At 45.0% G+C, this 15,757-nt stretch overlaps 5 protein-coding genes across 6 annotated transcripts; 1 reads left to right on the forward strand and 4 right to left on the reverse strand.

Annotated features, from left to right (window-relative positions):
* Positions 1 to 141: 141 nt before the first annotated feature.
* On the reverse strand, positions 142 to 1,625 carry BCIN_03g02900 (hypothetical protein). The gene is made up of 4 exons (XM_001554948.2): positions 1,023 to 1,625; positions 931 to 959; positions 394 to 869; positions 142 to 341 (listed from the first exon to the last, which is right to left on the reverse strand). Exons 1-4 carry the CDS (start codon positions 1,489 to 1,491, stop codon positions 287 to 289), a joined length of 1,029 nt encoding a protein of 342 aa, XP_001554998.2. The 5' UTR covers positions 1,492 to 1,625; the 3' UTR covers positions 142 to 286.
* Positions 1,626 to 1,712: 87 nt separating this feature from the next.
* On the forward strand, positions 1,713 to 4,751 carry BCIN_03g02910 (hypothetical protein). The gene is made up of 5 exons (XM_024691854.1): positions 1,713 to 2,645; positions 2,699 to 3,022; positions 3,131 to 3,297; positions 3,423 to 4,204; positions 4,262 to 4,751. The coding sequence occupies exons 2-5, from the start codon at positions 2,808 to 2,810 to the stop codon at positions 4,439 to 4,441; spliced, it is 1,344 nt and encodes a 447-aa protein (XP_024547627.1). The 5' UTR covers positions 1,713 to 2,645; positions 2,699 to 2,807; the 3' UTR covers positions 4,442 to 4,751.
* Positions 4,752 to 4,757: 6 nt separating this feature from the next.
* BCIN_03g02920 (hypothetical protein) lies at positions 4,758 to 7,317 on the reverse strand. The gene is made up of 2 exons (XM_001554946.2): positions 6,938 to 7,317; positions 4,758 to 6,848 (listed from the first exon to the last, which is right to left on the reverse strand). The coding sequence occupies exons 1-2, from the start codon at positions 7,073 to 7,075 to the stop codon at positions 5,061 to 5,063; spliced, it is 1,926 nt and encodes a 641-aa protein (XP_001554996.1). The 5' UTR covers positions 7,076 to 7,317; the 3' UTR covers positions 4,758 to 5,060.
* Positions 7,318 to 7,382: 65 nt separating this feature from the next.
* On the reverse strand, positions 7,383 to 11,411 carry Bccla4. The gene is made up of 5 exons (XM_024691855.1): positions 11,030 to 11,411; positions 10,831 to 10,957; positions 8,586 to 10,617; positions 8,432 to 8,531; positions 7,383 to 8,382 (listed from the first exon to the last, which is right to left on the reverse strand). The coding sequence occupies exons 2-5, from the start codon at positions 10,845 to 10,847 to the stop codon at positions 7,973 to 7,975; spliced, it is 2,559 nt and encodes an 852-aa protein (XP_024547628.1). The 5' UTR covers positions 10,848 to 10,957; positions 11,030 to 11,411; the 3' UTR covers positions 7,383 to 7,972.
* A 1,607-nt stretch (positions 11,412 to 13,018) lies between these two features.
* BCIN_03g02940 (hypothetical protein) lies at positions 13,019 to 15,646 on the reverse strand. Of its 2 annotated transcripts, XM_024691856.1 has the most exons (5): positions 15,581 to 15,646; positions 15,311 to 15,505; positions 14,777 to 15,160; positions 13,630 to 14,727; positions 13,019 to 13,580 (listed from the first exon to the last, which is right to left on the reverse strand). In XM_024691856.1, exons 2-5 carry the CDS (start codon positions 15,428 to 15,430, stop codon positions 13,185 to 13,187), a joined length of 1,998 nt encoding a protein of 665 aa, XP_024547629.1. In that variant the 5' UTR covers positions 15,431 to 15,505; positions 15,581 to 15,646; the 3' UTR covers positions 13,019 to 13,184. The 2 variants fall into 2 exon arrangements, with proteins under 2 accessions (XP_024547629.1, XP_001554992.2); XM_001554942.2 differs by having other exon boundaries at positions 15,311 to 15,646.
* Positions 15,647 to 15,757: the final 111 nt, after the last annotated feature.

Here is a 15,757-nt window from a genome sequence, read left to right on the forward strand (position 1 = left end):
AATTAGGATGGTTGTTCTTGTGTATGCATATTTGTAGTGTCAAACCATTGTAATGATTGGTAATAGCCTACTATTCACAACAAGTATAGTAACTCGGACTATTCTACTCTCCAAATTTCACAGAGGAAAAAAAGTCACGATTATGTATTCATACGCGCCAGCACGATGGTTGATCTGGATACATTTCTCCTAACTACTTAGATTACACGCTTTTGGAAGGGGCCTCGAATCAAAGTATTTAACAGGTAAGATCATTCAATATAAGTCCAGGTACCTCGCCATTCTTTCAAAGAGGAGGACTGATATCAAGTCCAGCTACCGTTAATTTAAACGCATCATTTCTATTCCAGCATGTTAGAAACGTAGCAAAACATCATCTGAAAACACACGTACCTTGAGTAACTCCCCGCAACATCCAAATCCAATCTCCCTCTCACACAATCCTCAAAATCAACCTCCACAGTAATCAACCCATCCTCATCCTCCCATAGCGGTCCTTTCAAAATCTCTCCCTGTGGAGAAATAATGCAAGACCCCCCTCGAGAGGTGTATTCCTCGCTTTCGGATTTCTCGCCGTAGATCCAAGCGGGTTGGTTTTGCTTCTTGATGCATTGATTCGCGCTCAGGACGAAGCATCGGCCCTCGCACGCTACCGTTCTCATCAGTGCGGTCCAGGCATCGCGATTATCGGCCGTTGGCGCGAGATAGAGATTGACGTTTTGACTGTAGAGGGAGTGTCTCAATAGCGGCATGTAGTTTTCCCAGCAGATGGCAGCTGCGAGGGTTAGTTTTACGCCTTTGATCGTGGTGGTTACGGCGCGGAGGGAGGATGGTTGTCCTTGTCCCCATACTAGGCGTTCGCTTCCTGTCTGTGCATAGTAAGCGATTTTATCCGGGACGTGAAGATGTTTTTCTGCTGGAAAGACTCACTGGCATCACCTTTCTCCTTTTACCGATTACTAGCGTCATGTTAGTTTATAGTTCCTCGATGAATTTGTTATTCCAAGAAATATAACACCCACCTCCTAACTTCGGACAAACATAAACCGCAGCACAGTAAAGTGTTCCTCCCGCTCTCTCCACAAACCCCGTCACGATGAAAATCCCCGTCTCCCTCGCCACCAACTCCAGTTCCTCGCGCGTCCCATCTCCTCGCCTAACATGACTACCTCCCTCTCCCTGTCCCTCTAATTCCCTCTTCACCCACTTGTCTCCCGCCCCTTCAGGCGTATCGCCCATATCCACAGCATCCTTGAAATAATTCAAAAACTGTTCTCGACCTTTCTGATCACGGGATCCGACCACCGCCCCAAAATCCGCTCCCCGCGGATACCCACCGAGATATGCTTCGGGGAACAGTATCAAGTCAGGAGCGGGGCTCTGCTTCGCCGCCTTGCGACATTGTTGTGACAAAGCCTCGAGGGTCTCAGCAGTGGTAGCCAGAGTGTGAGATTGGGAGACTGCGAGGGTGAGATTTTGTGGTGCGGCCATTTTGGCAGATCAAAAAATAAAAAACTCTATGTGTGATATTTCTCTGCTAGAATTGTGTTTCACGGTAGTGAGTCAGTTTTTACCTCCGCGGAATGCTGGACGCGTATTATAGCCCGTGGAGACAAAGTCTTACCAATCAACTATCGGTTGTTGAGCTGCAGGATAAGCACTACACCCGATTGGAATCATGCATAACACGTGCTACACATACACACTCTCTTGATCACAAATCCACAAATTCAAACAACATGTGGTATGGCTATTGATACTTTGCAAATCGCAACAAGCAGCATAAGTCTCACCGACATTCTATCCATCTCGTTTTGCCACTTGGAGGTAGTATCGCTCCGACGAAATAGACGCCCATTGAAATTATCATACGGAACTCACACCCGCCTCTGTATAGCCGTATCACAATTGGTGGAATATCGCACTCCTCGATCTGGACCTGTCTCGACCACATCTCCAGGGCCCTGCTGGCCTTATATCGAGGAAAGCACGCCACGAGCCACCAATAAGGGGTTTCCCATTACGATGTACATCCTACATGCGCCGCGTAGAGATCCTTATACAGACCCCGTCTAGATCGTCCACCGGGATATTTAATCCTTGTAGGGAGGGGTCTTGTTTTCTCCGGCTAGCCGCAGCAGTATCCTGCAACGTTAACATTGTGCGAGAGACGCTAGTGTGGATAGCGTAAGAATCGACTACTCTGCTCTACGCGAGATGCGAATCCATGTGCAGGATAATCAATGTAAGAATTAGAAGGCGTGATTTTCGTAGAATCTAGATCGAGACTTTATGAATTGCTAGGGTCGTCAACGGAGGTAACATCGTCTCGTTGTTAAGTTTTCAGAATGTATATGCGTTGGTGTGATGTGGACTTTGGAATCCCTATGCACGATGGTTACTGTAATTGGCATTGTCGCCGATGCTTGCCATGGGCTGGAGTAAGATACAGTTGAACCTTGCAGTGGGAGAATCTCTAAATAGATGCATGAAAAAAAAGGCACTTGTCGTTTTCTATGTAATCACCGAGGTCGTTGAATTATCCGCTTCTATTTCCTTTTCGTCTTTTCTCATTCTCATTACTTACCTGTCTGATCCTGAATATCAGCTGTTCGACAAGAAGCATCTTTTCGAGGCATTGCTAGGCGAGTTGAACTCTTATTCTAGAATATCCAAGAATGCTAATTTGTTGTCACAGATTCATCTATTCATCATCATCATCATCATCAAAAAAGAAGTTTTACAATCAAGTGAATCAGTACATCTAGTGACCAAGTCGCACTATCTCATCAATCGACTCCATCAAAATGACCGAGAAGGAAGAATTTGAAGTCTATCCAGAAGCTCTGAATGAAACTGAGGATGACATCATCAAACCCGAGACTATCAAAGAAAGAAGTCTGAGGGTACTCTCCCGAACAAAAAGCGCAGCGAGCTGGAAAGATCCCGGCCCTCCTCCAGATGGCGGAGTTGTCGCGTGGACGCAAGTCTTGGTGGGCCATTTGATCATCATGAATACCTGGTGAGTTCCACGCTTCCATAACTAAAGTTTTACTCCTTTAGTTTCTCGAGGAGTAAAATTGCGCGTCATGTTAATAGAAACCCTCATGCTGTGCTGACTAGAATCTAGGGGCTTCATAAACTCGTTTGGTGTCTTTCAAGAGTACTATATCGATTTTCTTGGTCGTTCCCCATCGGATGTATCGTGGATTGGGAGTATCCAGGTATTTCTCGTGTTCTTTATTGGAACTTTTACTGGCCGTCTTACCGACGCAGGCTATTTTCGTCCTGTTTTTTGTGAGTCCCAAATTATTTTCCCTTGCTCTACTCCATTTCCAGCATGTTATTTGTTTCTGCTCTCGGTTAGAGTTCAACTATCTCCACGCTCGCTATCGAAAAAGACAAGTCGCTAATTTTTGTAGTGGTTGGGACTGTACTCAGCGTGATAGGCATGTTTATGGCCTCCCTATCCACGAAGTACTGGCAACTATTCCTTGCTCAGGGAATCTGCTGTGGTCTCGGTAATGGGTGTTTGTTCTGCCCAGCGCTATCAGTTGCATCTACATATTTCTCAAAAAACAAGATGTTAGCCGTCGGCATTTGTGCATGTGGTAGTGCTACCGGAGGCTTGATCTTCCCAGTCATGTTTCAACAACTAATCACACCTCTTGGCTATGGATGGACCATGCGAATCTTCGGGTTTTTCACCACAGGCTGCTTGACAATCTGTAACATACTAGCGAAACCGAGGCTTCCGCCTCGTAGAACAGGTCCTATTATTGAGCTTGCCGCCTTCAAAGAAGCATCATACACCTTGTTTGCCATGGGAATGTTTCTAGTCTTTTGGGGCGTCTATTTTGCATTCTACTACTTGAGCTCTTTCGGAGTCGACATCATCAACATTCCCCAGAAAGAATCGTTCAACATGTTTCTGATCCTCAATGGCGTTGGCATTATAGGCCGCACTGTCCCCGCATATTTAGCAGACCGATACACAGGTCCCATGAACATCCTCCTCATGGTCACCGTAGCATGTATCATATGTGCATATGCAATGATCGGTGTTACATCTCGAGGAGGTCTCTACGCATGGGCAGTGGTATATGGAGTTGTTGGAAATGCTCTTCAGATGATGTTTCCGGCAACATTGAGTAGCTTGACCACGGATCTGAAGAAAGCGGGTGTGAGAATGGGAATGATTTTTGTGAGTGTCCCATCCACATGTTTGGGTAACCGTGAGGATGAAAACTGACTTTTCTAGACAATCGTGAGCTTCGCAGTGCTGACAGGTCCACCCATCGCTGGTCTTTTGATCACGAGAGATGATGGTAGCTACCTGTATGCCCAGCTGTTCGCGGCAACATCTCTGCTGCTAGGATTCTTTTTCCTCTGCGCAGCTAGATTTGTGGTGACGGGCAAAGTCTTACTTTACAAGATCTAGGATTCAAGGTATATACAATGACGCGAACACGCCATATCATGTTGGATTTCAATGCTACAATACGGTCAATCGGAAACAGAGCTTTTCCATGTCTATGCAGGCACGTCGGCAATGTAGATAGCATAAATATCGCGCCTAAGATCAAACTCTTCACATCATCCACAACCAACCAGTTGCATATAACAGCACTTCTACCATCTACAACACCTTGGATCATTATAGAGGAGCATACGTTGAACACAAAATATTGAAAGTCGAAAAAAGAAACGAGATATCATACTTAACAGAAAAAATTCGAATGTTTTCCCCAAATCAGTCTCACTCGGGAAGTTTTCGTGTGTAGTTATTATTAAATATGAGAGAAATGAAATATATGTGTCTCGTAGTTTACATCCATCCCATCTACCGTATCTCATATCATCTAGGTAACCGCGCCCACGACACACCACAAACCCCATTGAACAAACAAGAAAAGTAAGAAATTGCTCACAATTCCACCAGTCACATCCAATATAGCACGGAACTATTATACAACGCCTTTCCAACCTATCTCCAATCCTTTATCCTTCGCTTCTTCCAGTTTTCACTTCTCGTAATCGCCCCTTCTTGAAAACTTCTCCTATCTCGCGGCCTGCACAACAGCCGCTCCCACCAGACCTCCCAATTCACCAAAAACCACCCCCTTGAAAACCTTCTCTCCCATTTCTTCAGCCCAATGTCCCGCATCCTTCAATTTCCTCTTCCAATTTTCTTTTTGCGGAGCCGTCAATTCGTCCCATGATTTCCCTTCATGTTTTTCTTCATCATGGAAAACTGCTTTTATAGATGAAGAAAGTTCTGGCGACGTAATATCGGGGGATATGTCTTGGTTTTCAATGTCTGGGACAGGAGGCCCGTGGTGAAGGTAGATTTTGGGAGGAGCAGAATTAGGAGAGGGAGAGCGGAGGGACGCGAAGAAGTCCGGGGTGGAGGAGGAGGGTGAATCCGACGGGATTGTGGAGGTCAAAGCGCTGGGTGTGTGTGTATTGAGCGCGTGATAGTTAGATGGAAACGTGTATGGCTTTCCAATTGCCTCCTGTAAAGGTACTGGTAAATACTTTGCGGCGCCCAAATGAGGTTCCACAACCCCCCTAATCTCCAAAACACTTTGCGTTAGGATTGCTGCAAACAACGCTAATAGCATGGAGACGATAATTCCAAAAGAGTAAACTGCTTTACTTGAAGGGAGAGCGACGACGTAGCGAGGTATGCTTGATTGACCTCTTTTTACGGATAGAGGAACGGGAAATAGGGGGAGGGTGTGGACGATGACCGTATTGCTGATACCTGTACTAGCGAGCTTGAGGTGCTGAGGAGGAGTGCTTGCAGTAACAGATTGTGTGGGTGGTGTAAAAGTTGAGAATGTAATTCCTGTGATCACTCCAGGGTGAACATTCTTGAATTTTCGGAAGGGTTTGATAGGTGTGACGAGGTAGTTGTTTGCTTCGTGTTGGAGATCAACCTTGAAGAGAGAAATGGAAATGTCGTGGCCAGCGACAGCAATCACGAATTGGGTGTAGCCTTGCTCTCCATCGGCAGTTGGTGGTGGTGTGAGGTTGACAACTGCGAGTCCAGTAGCCTTCTTTACACTGGATGGAAGTCTGTGGGATTGCGCGATTCTGCACTGTCCTTTACCACTGGGTGGCAATCTGAAAATCTGCAGTACTACACCTCCTTGGCTATGGATATTCGTGAGCATGATGATGAAATCCTTTGTTAGCCATCTGATCGATCTGAAAGACGGTATCGTAACTGGCTCCCCGCTTCTTGAAGCAGGTGTAATATACACACACTCAGGTTCTGCCCCATCATCTATTGAGCCAAGCTTTTTGACGTATATGTCTTGTTCATCGGCGTATGCGAAGAGATAATCGTCTTTTCCAGTTTGTATGAAATCCATGTCAACAACTTCCTTCGCCAACTTTACAGCACTCCTTGAAGTAGGTGGTCCATTCTGCGCAGGTTGGAAAAGCACTATTTCAGAATCTTTCGCAAACCCAGTCGCAATCGCACCCCATTGAGCTTGTCCTGCATAAGGTCGTGATAATCGAATGACCCTTTGGTATAAATCCCTCTCGACATTGGTAAACAATGGACATCTCAACACCTCGGATATTTTACTCGTTATCGCAACAGGCTCTGTAGTCTTGCCCTTGCCCTTTGAAACTGGGCTTATTCCAATAACTCGAAAGTGCGCATTCGTCCCTTTGGCTAAGTCCGCCGGACTAGAATTCACTCCTGCGAATACCACGGTTGTATCTCCTTGAGTTTGGCCGACTGCAAGACTGGCGACATTGTCTTCTTCCTTACTCAGGTCTAGATCGGCGACTTCAACAAGCTCGTTCGGACTTGAAGTGTCCAAAAGGGTCTAGAAAGTATGGCGATTAGCATATGCATAAACCAAAATCATTATCCAATATGAAACTCTCTCTCAAGAAGACATATTCTCGGACTTACGATCTTATTTTCCACACCTGATCTTCCTGCACCTCCGCCCCCACCAACTACTAGCCGTGTGGAATCTACCGGATCAAAGTCGCAAGCATATAATGGATAAGGCAAGGTCAATTTTGCAGACGGTATCAAAGGCGCCATCTTGTGAAGATGCGTATGGAATGTTTAAGATAACTTGTGTGAAGAAATCCCCAAGTTGGTGCAATAGAACTGACGTTCTTAACTTAAATTGTTGGGCAGCTTCTTGCAAGGCTAGGTATCAGTAACAAGGCCAGATCTGTCAGGCTGACCGAGGCTAGACTATATAGAACACTAGTAAGGTTATGTACCTGGTAGTTCTAGAAGCTTTTCGGGCGGTTTAAGGTTCAAGATTCACGATGCCCGTTTTTTATGCTTTTTTATGCTTTTACCTTCGCTCTTCATGGCTCACATCATACAATTAGTCAATTAATTTGATCAATCGATTTCTGTATCAGAGCTACCCATGGATTGGTTACATCATCGAGCACTTTCACCACAATCATCATAACCATTATAATATTGGCTATCTTTTGAGCTTTTCTTCATTCTCTTCAAATAATCTACCCGACGCCTATTACTGCCCTTTCCGGCCATCTTCTCGTAAAGTATATCCTCATTTTGAGGCCTGCTTTCGAAAGATCCCAAAGATACCTAGCTATCCACAAACTGGAAGATCGTCGAGAAGCCAAAGTAGGTAAAAGCAGAACGTGAAGTTTGTTCCTTTTAGCCCATCTTTTATATGCCTCCAGATATGTCATTGACATGCGACCACGAATATTCAGATCTTAGATATGTCGCGCAAAGTAAACAGAATGTGAAACTCCCAGAAACTCCGGGCACTCATGCTGTTGGTATATTATAGGTACCACACAATATAACCCCATGATGTAGCCTGCATTATGTCGCAAAATAAAATTAAATCAGCTTTAACCGCGTCCAAATACGAACTCGAAATGCCACCAATTGCTCGCTTTTCGTAAACGTTGTATCATTAACTCTCGTGAAGTTCTTAGTTGTTTATTTGGCGTTCTTTCGGAAATGCAGAAGGTTAGCTAAGCTAGCAGTGTCGCAGCCGTGCTTCAAGAAGTCATGCATCAGCAGTTCATCTGCAGATGCTCTGCTTCTAATATCGACACAGAGACAAACGGACAAGAAAGCCTTGAGTTCTTTGCTGAGCTTTTCAGGCTTCTTGAGACGAGGAGTGCCATTTGTGGCAATCAAGTACAGAGCTTTGAGAGGCTCCTCGTTGAGATATGGGGGTTCGGATTCAATCATCTCAATAGCCATGATACCAAGAGACCAAATATCAACCTTTGGTCCATATTCCTTTTGCTTGACAACCTCAGGAGCCATCCAGTAAGGAGTACCGACCATGGTCGCACGCTTGGATTTAGATTCGGTGAGTTTGGCGCAGAATCCAAAATCGGCTACCAGTACGTTAGTACAAAAACTATTAATCATTTCAGATGAACTTACTGATTTTAACATTACCACGGGCATCGAGCAGAACATTGTCACTCTTGATATCACGATGGATAATGCTTTGTGCATGAAGATGCTCGAGTCCGCGACAAGTCTACCAAAAAGTTAGTATAGATACACAGAATGGATTATCAGATTTAAAATATACCTCGAGGCAAATGGTAGAGATTTGATCTTCAGTAATGTTCGAATTGTTGTCAATAACATCGGTCAAGGCGCCTCCCTCCATATATTCCATGACTACCCAGAGTTCGGTATAGTTGTTTCTCAAGAAAGCATCAAGGAAATTGACAATGTTGCGATGCTTGCTATCCTTCATAACCATGATCTCATTTACAATCAACTCCTTTCTTGGCTGGTGAGCCAAATCCATTTGTTTAATTGCAACTTGAGCTTTACTGCCTTGTTGACGCAACACTTCGCGAGCAACAGGAGATGCTGGGTTTTCCTTGACCTTCGCAACATATACAGAGCCTGAAGCACCTTGACCAATTTTCTTCTGCTTGGAGTAAGAAAGGTTGGGGTCGTCCTTAGAAACAGCTTCCTTCAATTTAGCCATGACCTCGTTCTCCGACATGGTTGACATTCTAACATCCTTGGTGCGCTCAGAAGCGGCTGGCTTAGCAGTAAGAGCAGCTTCTGCAGCTTTGACCGCATCATTTTGTTGGGCGCCATTAGCAGCTGGTTTTGGTGCAACATTAAGTGGCTTAACTGGGGCAGGCAACCTCGACGCTGGTTGTTGCTGAACTGGTCGCTGCTGCTGGGATGCATTTGCGGCTTGTCCATTTTGATATCGAGGATCTTGTTTCTCGGATCCATTTTGGTCTCTCACCGAAGAAGAACTCTGCTGAGTGGTAAGTGGTGGTCTGGCGGGGCCATTCGAAGTTGGTGCTGACGGCGCTTGTCTCTGGGCTGGTCTTGGAGCAGCGGTTTGTTGTCCTTGCTGTGGACGAGGGGCAGATGGTGCCACCCTAGTCGGGTTATAGCGGTCTTGAGATGGACTGCTCGAATAACCACCGCCTCCAATCTCCTGTTTGGCCATTGGTGTGCGAGTTTGAGGAATTGATGCGTTATAATTTTCCATATCCAATCGGTTTTGTTCTGCGATCTCAAATTCTCGCTGTCTTTGTGCAGCCAGTTGCATCTGTCTCTGTTCATCGCGTTGATCTGGAGTAACATAGTTTGATGCCATTTGTTGCATTTGATTGCGCTGCTGACTTTGCTCTGGGGGTGTAGGTCTTCTAGGTTGTTGCTGCTGTGGCGAACCGTAACCATTGTTACTTGGCTGCTGCTGAGGTTGCAGAGGCCTGGGTGGTGCTATAGAGTTGCCTGGCATATAACCAAGTTGCTTGTTTTGATTTGGAGCGGCAGATGGTGTGGGTGTCAAACTCGAAAATTGCTGGGGATTTTGTTGACGCTTTGTGATGTCAGAGTAAAATTCTAGAACTTCAAAAACAGCTTGAGGATTTCTCTCATAATCTTCCTTGGTGATAGCGGAAGAGTTCAACAATTTTGACCACTCTGCTGGCAAACCGACGAACTCTCCAGTATTAGGATCGAAACCGACATGGACGGAATGACTGAAATTAGTTGGGTTGCTGACACCGCCCATCCCAGGGCAACGGGCATAGATGAAATCAATCCATTCGTACAAATCGTCATCACTCTTCACTTTAATCTGGAGAGTCCTTCCAGTGCTGTCATCGTCTCCTGGATTGTTTGATGAGCCGTTCATGGTTCTCCTGATTTCGAAGATAGTTCCCGCGGCCTCAACTCTTGAAACTCCAAGAACATCCTTGAGTACAATCTGATAGGCAACTTTACCACCTTCAGTCTTGTGAAAATCGAGTGCCTCCTTTCGGAGGATAAGCCACTTATTCTTCCAAGGACTGATGAAGTTCTTGCCTTCCTTGACTGAAGCCCATCCCTCCTTGATCACTGCGACGCCTCCTTGTCCATCCATATTGGTCTGTTGTCGAGCTAAAGGAAGAGAGACAGTCGAGCCTGAGTATGTCGATGTGGCGGTTCTGGTGATTGGGGAATTGATGCTTAACTGGGCAATGTTAGGGGCAGACACATTTCCTGGAATATTCGCGGTAGTAGGAGTGTAATTTAGTCGAGGGCCAGCAGGAGGTCGAGGCGCGGGTCCCGGGTTCATGAATTGACCTGGTGTGTAAATGCTGATAAATTATTAATTAGTTTTATTCTTGTATGGATCCACAAAGGAAGTGAGAGAAGATAATCGTTCAACAGCAGCAGCAGCAGCGAATATCTCAGGCCCTCGAAAGGGCAAATGAGAGTTGTCCAAACCACAAGTCGGATATGCACGTAGGGGTTGAATTGTTCCAACCCGCTCCTCTATGCAGACGAACAAGAAATGTGAAATTCCATACCTATTTTGTGAAGCCATCTTGATGAAAAGGCAGAATTACAACGTAAAGAACAATGGATGCAGGATTCTGAAAGGGAACAAGCAGATCGAAAGCCGCGGGGTATCGTTGAAAGAGAAGACAAAAATGACTGTATTCATAAATATTAGCATTTAATTATTACTCTTTGAACGAGCAGGTATAAAAAAGTGCAATCACATACAAAGTAAAGCCTGGGCTGGAGTGAGCAAGCAGGAACTCCACCTGGTCTATTCTCTATAGACAGTTGGAGGTTCGAGGTTGTTCAAGGTCGCAAACCAGGGGATCAACAAAGACCGAGTTGCCGTCGCACAGCAACGTCCAGCGTTTTCTCTTGTAATGTTGGAAAGTGGTGAATGGAGCTTTTAAGATTTTCAGAGTTGCAGGATTATGTTGTCAATGTTGACAAGACAAGACAACTTTGTTATAAGAGGGAGGAATTTCCTTTTGGAGTGGTTGTTCAATGTATTGAAAGTGATTGAGATCTACTTGGGCAGGTTTTAGGAATCGAGTTTGTAGTAGCGCCTTTTGTTCAAGCGGTAACTACAGGACGCTAATTAGACCCCCGTACCCTTACCCGTGCACCCTTTGAAGACGCCGAATCCTTTCACTAAGACTAAATTCACCACCGGTCCCTTCACACTCGCCCAGGAGCAGGAAGTGTAAGAGAGAGCTCACGGATGAATGCATGCGCAAGAGAATCCCGATGCTGATTTCAAATGAACCGGTGCATTTATTAATAGCTTGCCACGAGAGTGTGCGAGAGCGTGGTGTGGGCGTGTATAAAGAAAGGCTCGGAGAACAAGATGGCAAAGGAAAGAGCGAGGAGGCAGTGAGTGCATGCATGGTATTTCTGTGCTATCTACCCGTAGGATGTGTGCTCTGTCTCAAAGATATCTATCTATCTTTCCATTGTGCAAGTCCGACGAATACCTGGGAGTCTTCTGAAGAGTGATTGGGGCTACAGAGCGAGAGAGAGGAAGAGACGGGTAGATACCCATTGTATGTATGCTTAGCACGAAAACATCTTATTGTACACGGTATTTATATATCGTACATCTGAGAGTGATACGAAGATATTACATCTTACGAAAGTATGACTACAAACAAACACACACAAAGTCATGCTCAAGAGACGATTTCTTCCTATCACGCCCCCCTCCTGCCTATCTTACTTCTTCCTTAGCCTATCGGGGATCAATCATTCGAAGAGTGCTAGAGGCTAGCTAGAAAGAAAAGAAAAGAACTTTGACTCAGGGATGAACTGAACGATCCATCACAGTTAGGACTTGGAGCTCCTATCGACCGTAGATGCTCTTTAGCTGAGAGCATAGCATCATCATAGGCTATGAGTCTGTGATTAGCAGTCCCCAAGTAAGCTTGCCAAGTTTCCAACCACGACCAATGCATCTGTTATCTGGACAACTTGACATCTTGATCAAGTGCGAAGCAGGTAGAGTCAGTTGTTTATTTTAGACCACCTAGTACTGTTTCAAAGATTGGCTGATTGACACAAACAAAAGGCTACTTACATGTTGTCAAAGCCCCTAAACATGCAGTTTAAAACTCTTGAGAAGTTTATCAAACAATTCAACGGCATCAACTCCTACAAACCCCATTGTAAAAATCCCCAGTCCCCCTCCCAAACAGACGCTTTGCAAATACATGGAAATGTGCACTGGTCTCTTGAATTAAAGCAAAGCCCCCTCTGATATTCCTCCTAAGCGCCACCCTTACCGAGCCTGCTAATCAAATGAGCATCCTTTGTTTCGAAAATTAGTGTCATAGGTACCGGGTATGACAAGTTCGTGTTTCCAAATGAACGGATCTTGTAACAGATTTAAACCCTCGCACGGTTTACCAATTTCTTGGGCGATGTGTTTCGTGTTCCGATGAATTCAACTGTTTATGATCATCGCCACGAGGGCAATGCTCACGTCTACGGGGTGTTTCTTTCTTACGTGATTGATTTGTGTATTTCCCCCCCTTTAAATGCCCCTAATAACCATGGCATTTCTAGAAGCGAAAAAGAAAGACGATGGAAGCTCACGCATTGATCTCCTAGAATTTGAAGTTACTTATTACGTAGGACGAGGATCTTGTTAAAATTCATGGTTTATCATATCAATTACTGGTCACTCCTACGATCGGAAATATCTGGCAAAGAGTTCGTTAGACGTTAATGAATTGTTATTTTTATCATCTGGCGCGATATAATATCACAATCTATGTGTGACATCAAATTCTCTGAGCTCCTCAAGGATTAACCTACAAGGTCTCCACATGCCTATCTGGTAACGTCTAATAAACATTTCGCGAAATCTAGACATTTCTGTCTCTTAACGAGTAGGAAGATCAGCCTCTTGACCCTCGAAGATTGGCAATTCTTTCTCAATATCTGCCCAAACCTTGGTGCCATCAACCAACTCTTTGATAGCCGCCAGGATCTTCTCCTGGGATGCACGGACTTGCTTGGTGGAATCTCTATCTCTCAGTGTGAATGTGCTATCGTTGACACTTTGGAAGTCAACGGTGATGCCCAGAGGGGTACCAAGTTCATCGTTTCGACTGTAACGCTTGCCAATGGATGCCGAAGAATCATCAATACGGCTAGAAACACCCATGGATCTGAGTTTATATGAGATTTGCTTCAAGAAGGGCTTGAAACTCTCATGAGAAGAGAGGGGAACGAGCAGTACTTTAGTGGGAGCAACAATTGGTGGGAATGAGAGGACCTATATTTTGTTAGTTGCTAAAAATGCATGAGAATGAACATTCACTTACACCACGTGCTTCATCGCCACCTTCGCTACCACGGGTCCAGTAGTTGTGCTCCATCAAGGCGTACAGAATTCTACCGATACCAAATGAAGGCTCAATTACATTTGGAGTATATTCTCTGGTGTTTTCAACCCGGGTTCGGAGCTCAATCTTGATAAGATCAGCACCAACTTCGGCTTTACCATCAGCAACTCCATCGACCTCGATGATAATCTTTGCGTTATCTTTGAGTTCCTTTGCAAGGGACTCTAGCTTTTCTTGTGACAAAGCTTCAATGGCAGCCTCAACAGCCTTACCATCCTTCTTGAATTTAGGGCCAAACTTCTTCTTGTCGAGATCAACTTGCCACTCCTCGACACTGATTGGGGTATCTAATCTTTGACGGACCATCAAAGCCGCACCAGTCTTCTTTGCGTGTACGCTGAGATCATAAGCGCTTCTGTCGGCACAACCAACACACTCAACCCAACCAGAGCTGGTATGCAACTCAGCATCCCAGCAATCTGCAGCATAATGAGCCATCTCATTAGCCATGTGTTGTCTGAATCTAACTTTGGATTGATCGACACCAATCTTTGCAAGGAAGAGCTGGATTCGTGCCAAAAAGTAGCCAAGGGTCTCGTTGTCGACAGTACCGTTTTCAACAGCCTTGCCGATGGCCATTTTTTCAACATCGGTTTTGCCAGCTAATTGAGTATGACGATTCAACAAAACAAGCTCTACATCTTTGACGTCGTTGAAACGTTCATGCTTCTTACCGCCTTCGGGGTCAACAAAATGTTCAATTTCAGCCATCAAGAATTCTCGAACTCTCAGTAAACCACCACGGGGAGAGATTTCATTTCTGTATGACTTGCCAATGGAAGCAGAAGCAAATGGCATTTGCTGTTGATTGTACTCGAGGAGCTTGGCGAAGTTGAGGAATTGACCCTGGGCAGTTTCCGGGCGTAAATAACCTGGCGTATTACTGCTTGGGCCAATTGCAGTCTGGAACATAAGGTTGAAAGCCACTGGTGCGGAAGGCTCCATGCCAGTTTCTGGGTTCTTCATCTCGTACTTTTTGATCAATTGACCAAGCTCTTCTCCATTGTAATTATCGATCTAAGAAGTCAATATTCATACCTGTAGTATCGTTAAATAATAGACGTACCTTGGCCAAAATCTCCTCGTATTCTTGAACAACTGTATCATCGAGTTTCACAGCTTCAATTCCCTTAGTCTTCTTCTTCTTCTTCTTCTTTGATGGGTCCTCTTCTTCCTCGACAACTTTAACACCTCTAGCTTCCTTGTCTCCTCTCAACCTCGACTCAAGTATGTCTTCAACAAAATGATCCGCTCGCATGATATCGCCGTTCTTAGGATCTTTGCACATCCAATCTGCAAACTTCTCAACATGTCCACTAGTTTGAAGAACTTCAGCTGGAGTCAGTGCTGTGCAGTCCAATTCCAACATATCTTCTTCCAAGACGAAATGTTTGCGCCACAAGTCAATAACGTTTGCCTGCAAGGCGCAACCGGGAGGACCATAATCATACTACATGAGAAATCAGTAATTGCTCCGAAAACAGTTCCTAGAATGGACTGAGAGTTTAAAGCTGTATGAGGAAGTCACAGGGTCGTCGAAGTCCAAGCATGCAAAACGTATGAAACATTGGGAGCATTGTATGAAAGACCTGTTGCTTACAAGACCAGCGACTCCATTATAGATTTCGAAAGAGGGAGTGTAGAACATACGCCGCCTCAACATGGAATCGAGGACTTGACGATCAAGGGGCTGGCCCTTGAGGGTGGTAGTGGTCGACATTATTTTGTCCTTCTTGTGTATTGGTGTTTGGTATTTATGGTGGGGTGTTGTAGCTGTAAAGGTTCGAAATGTGAGCTGTGGGTTTAGTTTTGGTTTGAGAACAATGTTTCTTGTAAGGCTACAAAAAGATCGCATTCACTGAAGACTCACCCAATGATAGGTATGAGTCAAAGAAAGTCTGGGGAACTTTTCAAAGCTTTGCGAGTTATAAAGGTCGTGGGGGGAATTTCTTTTTGTGTGACTCGTCGCGAGGGGGACAGCCTTGTAGATCCATCCACCAATCGGGAAGAAGCGGCCGCATGCCGATATCAGCTAAAATAATTTTTG

The sequence above is a fragment of the Botrytis cinerea genome, chromosome 3, assembly GCF_000143535.2.
Source record: "Botrytis cinerea B05.10 chromosome 3, complete sequence".
Lineage (NCBI taxonomy): Eukaryota > Fungi > Ascomycota > Leotiomycetes > Helotiales > Sclerotiniaceae > Botrytis > Botrytis cinerea.

Bases quoted from the DNA above. Each gene is read 5' to 3' on its own strand.
- BCIN_03g02900 (XM_001554948.2), bottom strand. From the start codon at position 1,491: ATGGCCGCACCACAAAATCTCACCCTCGCAGTCTCCCAATCTCACACT. The intron at 870-930 runs GTGAGTCTTTCC...TACTATGCACAG, and splicing joins AAAGGAGAAAGGTGATGCCA to ACAGGAAGCGAACGCCTAGT. The intron at 342-393 runs GTACGTGTGTTT...ATGCTGGAATAG, and splicing joins GTTGCGGGGAGTTACTCAAG to AAATGATGCGTTTAAATTAA.
- BCIN_03g02910 (XM_024691854.1), top strand. From the start codon at position 2,808: ATGACCGAGAAGGAAGAATTTGAAGTCTATCCAGAAGCTCTGAATGAA. The intron at 3,023-3,130 runs GTGAGTTCCACG...ACTAGAATCTAG, and splicing joins TTGATCATCATGAATACCTG to GGGCTTCATAAACTCGTTTG. The intron at 3,298-3,422 runs GTGAGTCCCAAA...TAATTTTTGTAG, and splicing joins CTATTTTCGTCCTGTTTTTT to TGGTTGGGACTGTACTCAGC.
- BCIN_03g02920 (XM_001554946.2), bottom strand. From the start codon at position 7,075: ATGGCGCCTTTGATACCGTCTGCAAAATTGACCTTGCCTTATCCATTA. The intron at 6,849-6,937 runs GTAAGTCCGAGA...CATACTTTCTAG, and splicing joins CAGGTGTGGAAAATAAGATC to ACCCTTTTGGACACTTCAAG.
- Bccla4 (XM_024691855.1), bottom strand. The intron at 8,532-8,585 runs GTATATTTTAAA...ACTTTTTGGTAG, and splicing joins TCTCTACCATTTGCCTCGAG to ACTTGTCGCGGACTCGAGCA. The intron at 8,383-8,431 runs GTAAGTTCATCT...ACGTACTGGTAG, and splicing joins CCGTGGTAATGTTAAAATCA to CCGATTTTGGATTCTGCGCC.
- BCIN_03g02940 (XM_001554942.2), bottom strand. From the start codon at position 15,565: ATGCGATCTTTTTGTAGCCTTACAAGAAACATTGTTCTCAAACCAAAA. The intron at 15,161-15,310 runs GTAAGCAACAGG...TTTCTCATGTAG, and splicing joins ATAATGGAGTCGCTGGTCTT to TATGATTATGGTCCTCCCGG. The intron at 14,728-14,776 runs GTACGTCTATTA...TTGACTTCTTAG, and splicing joins ACGAGGAGATTTTGGCCAAG to ATCGATAATTACAATGGAGA.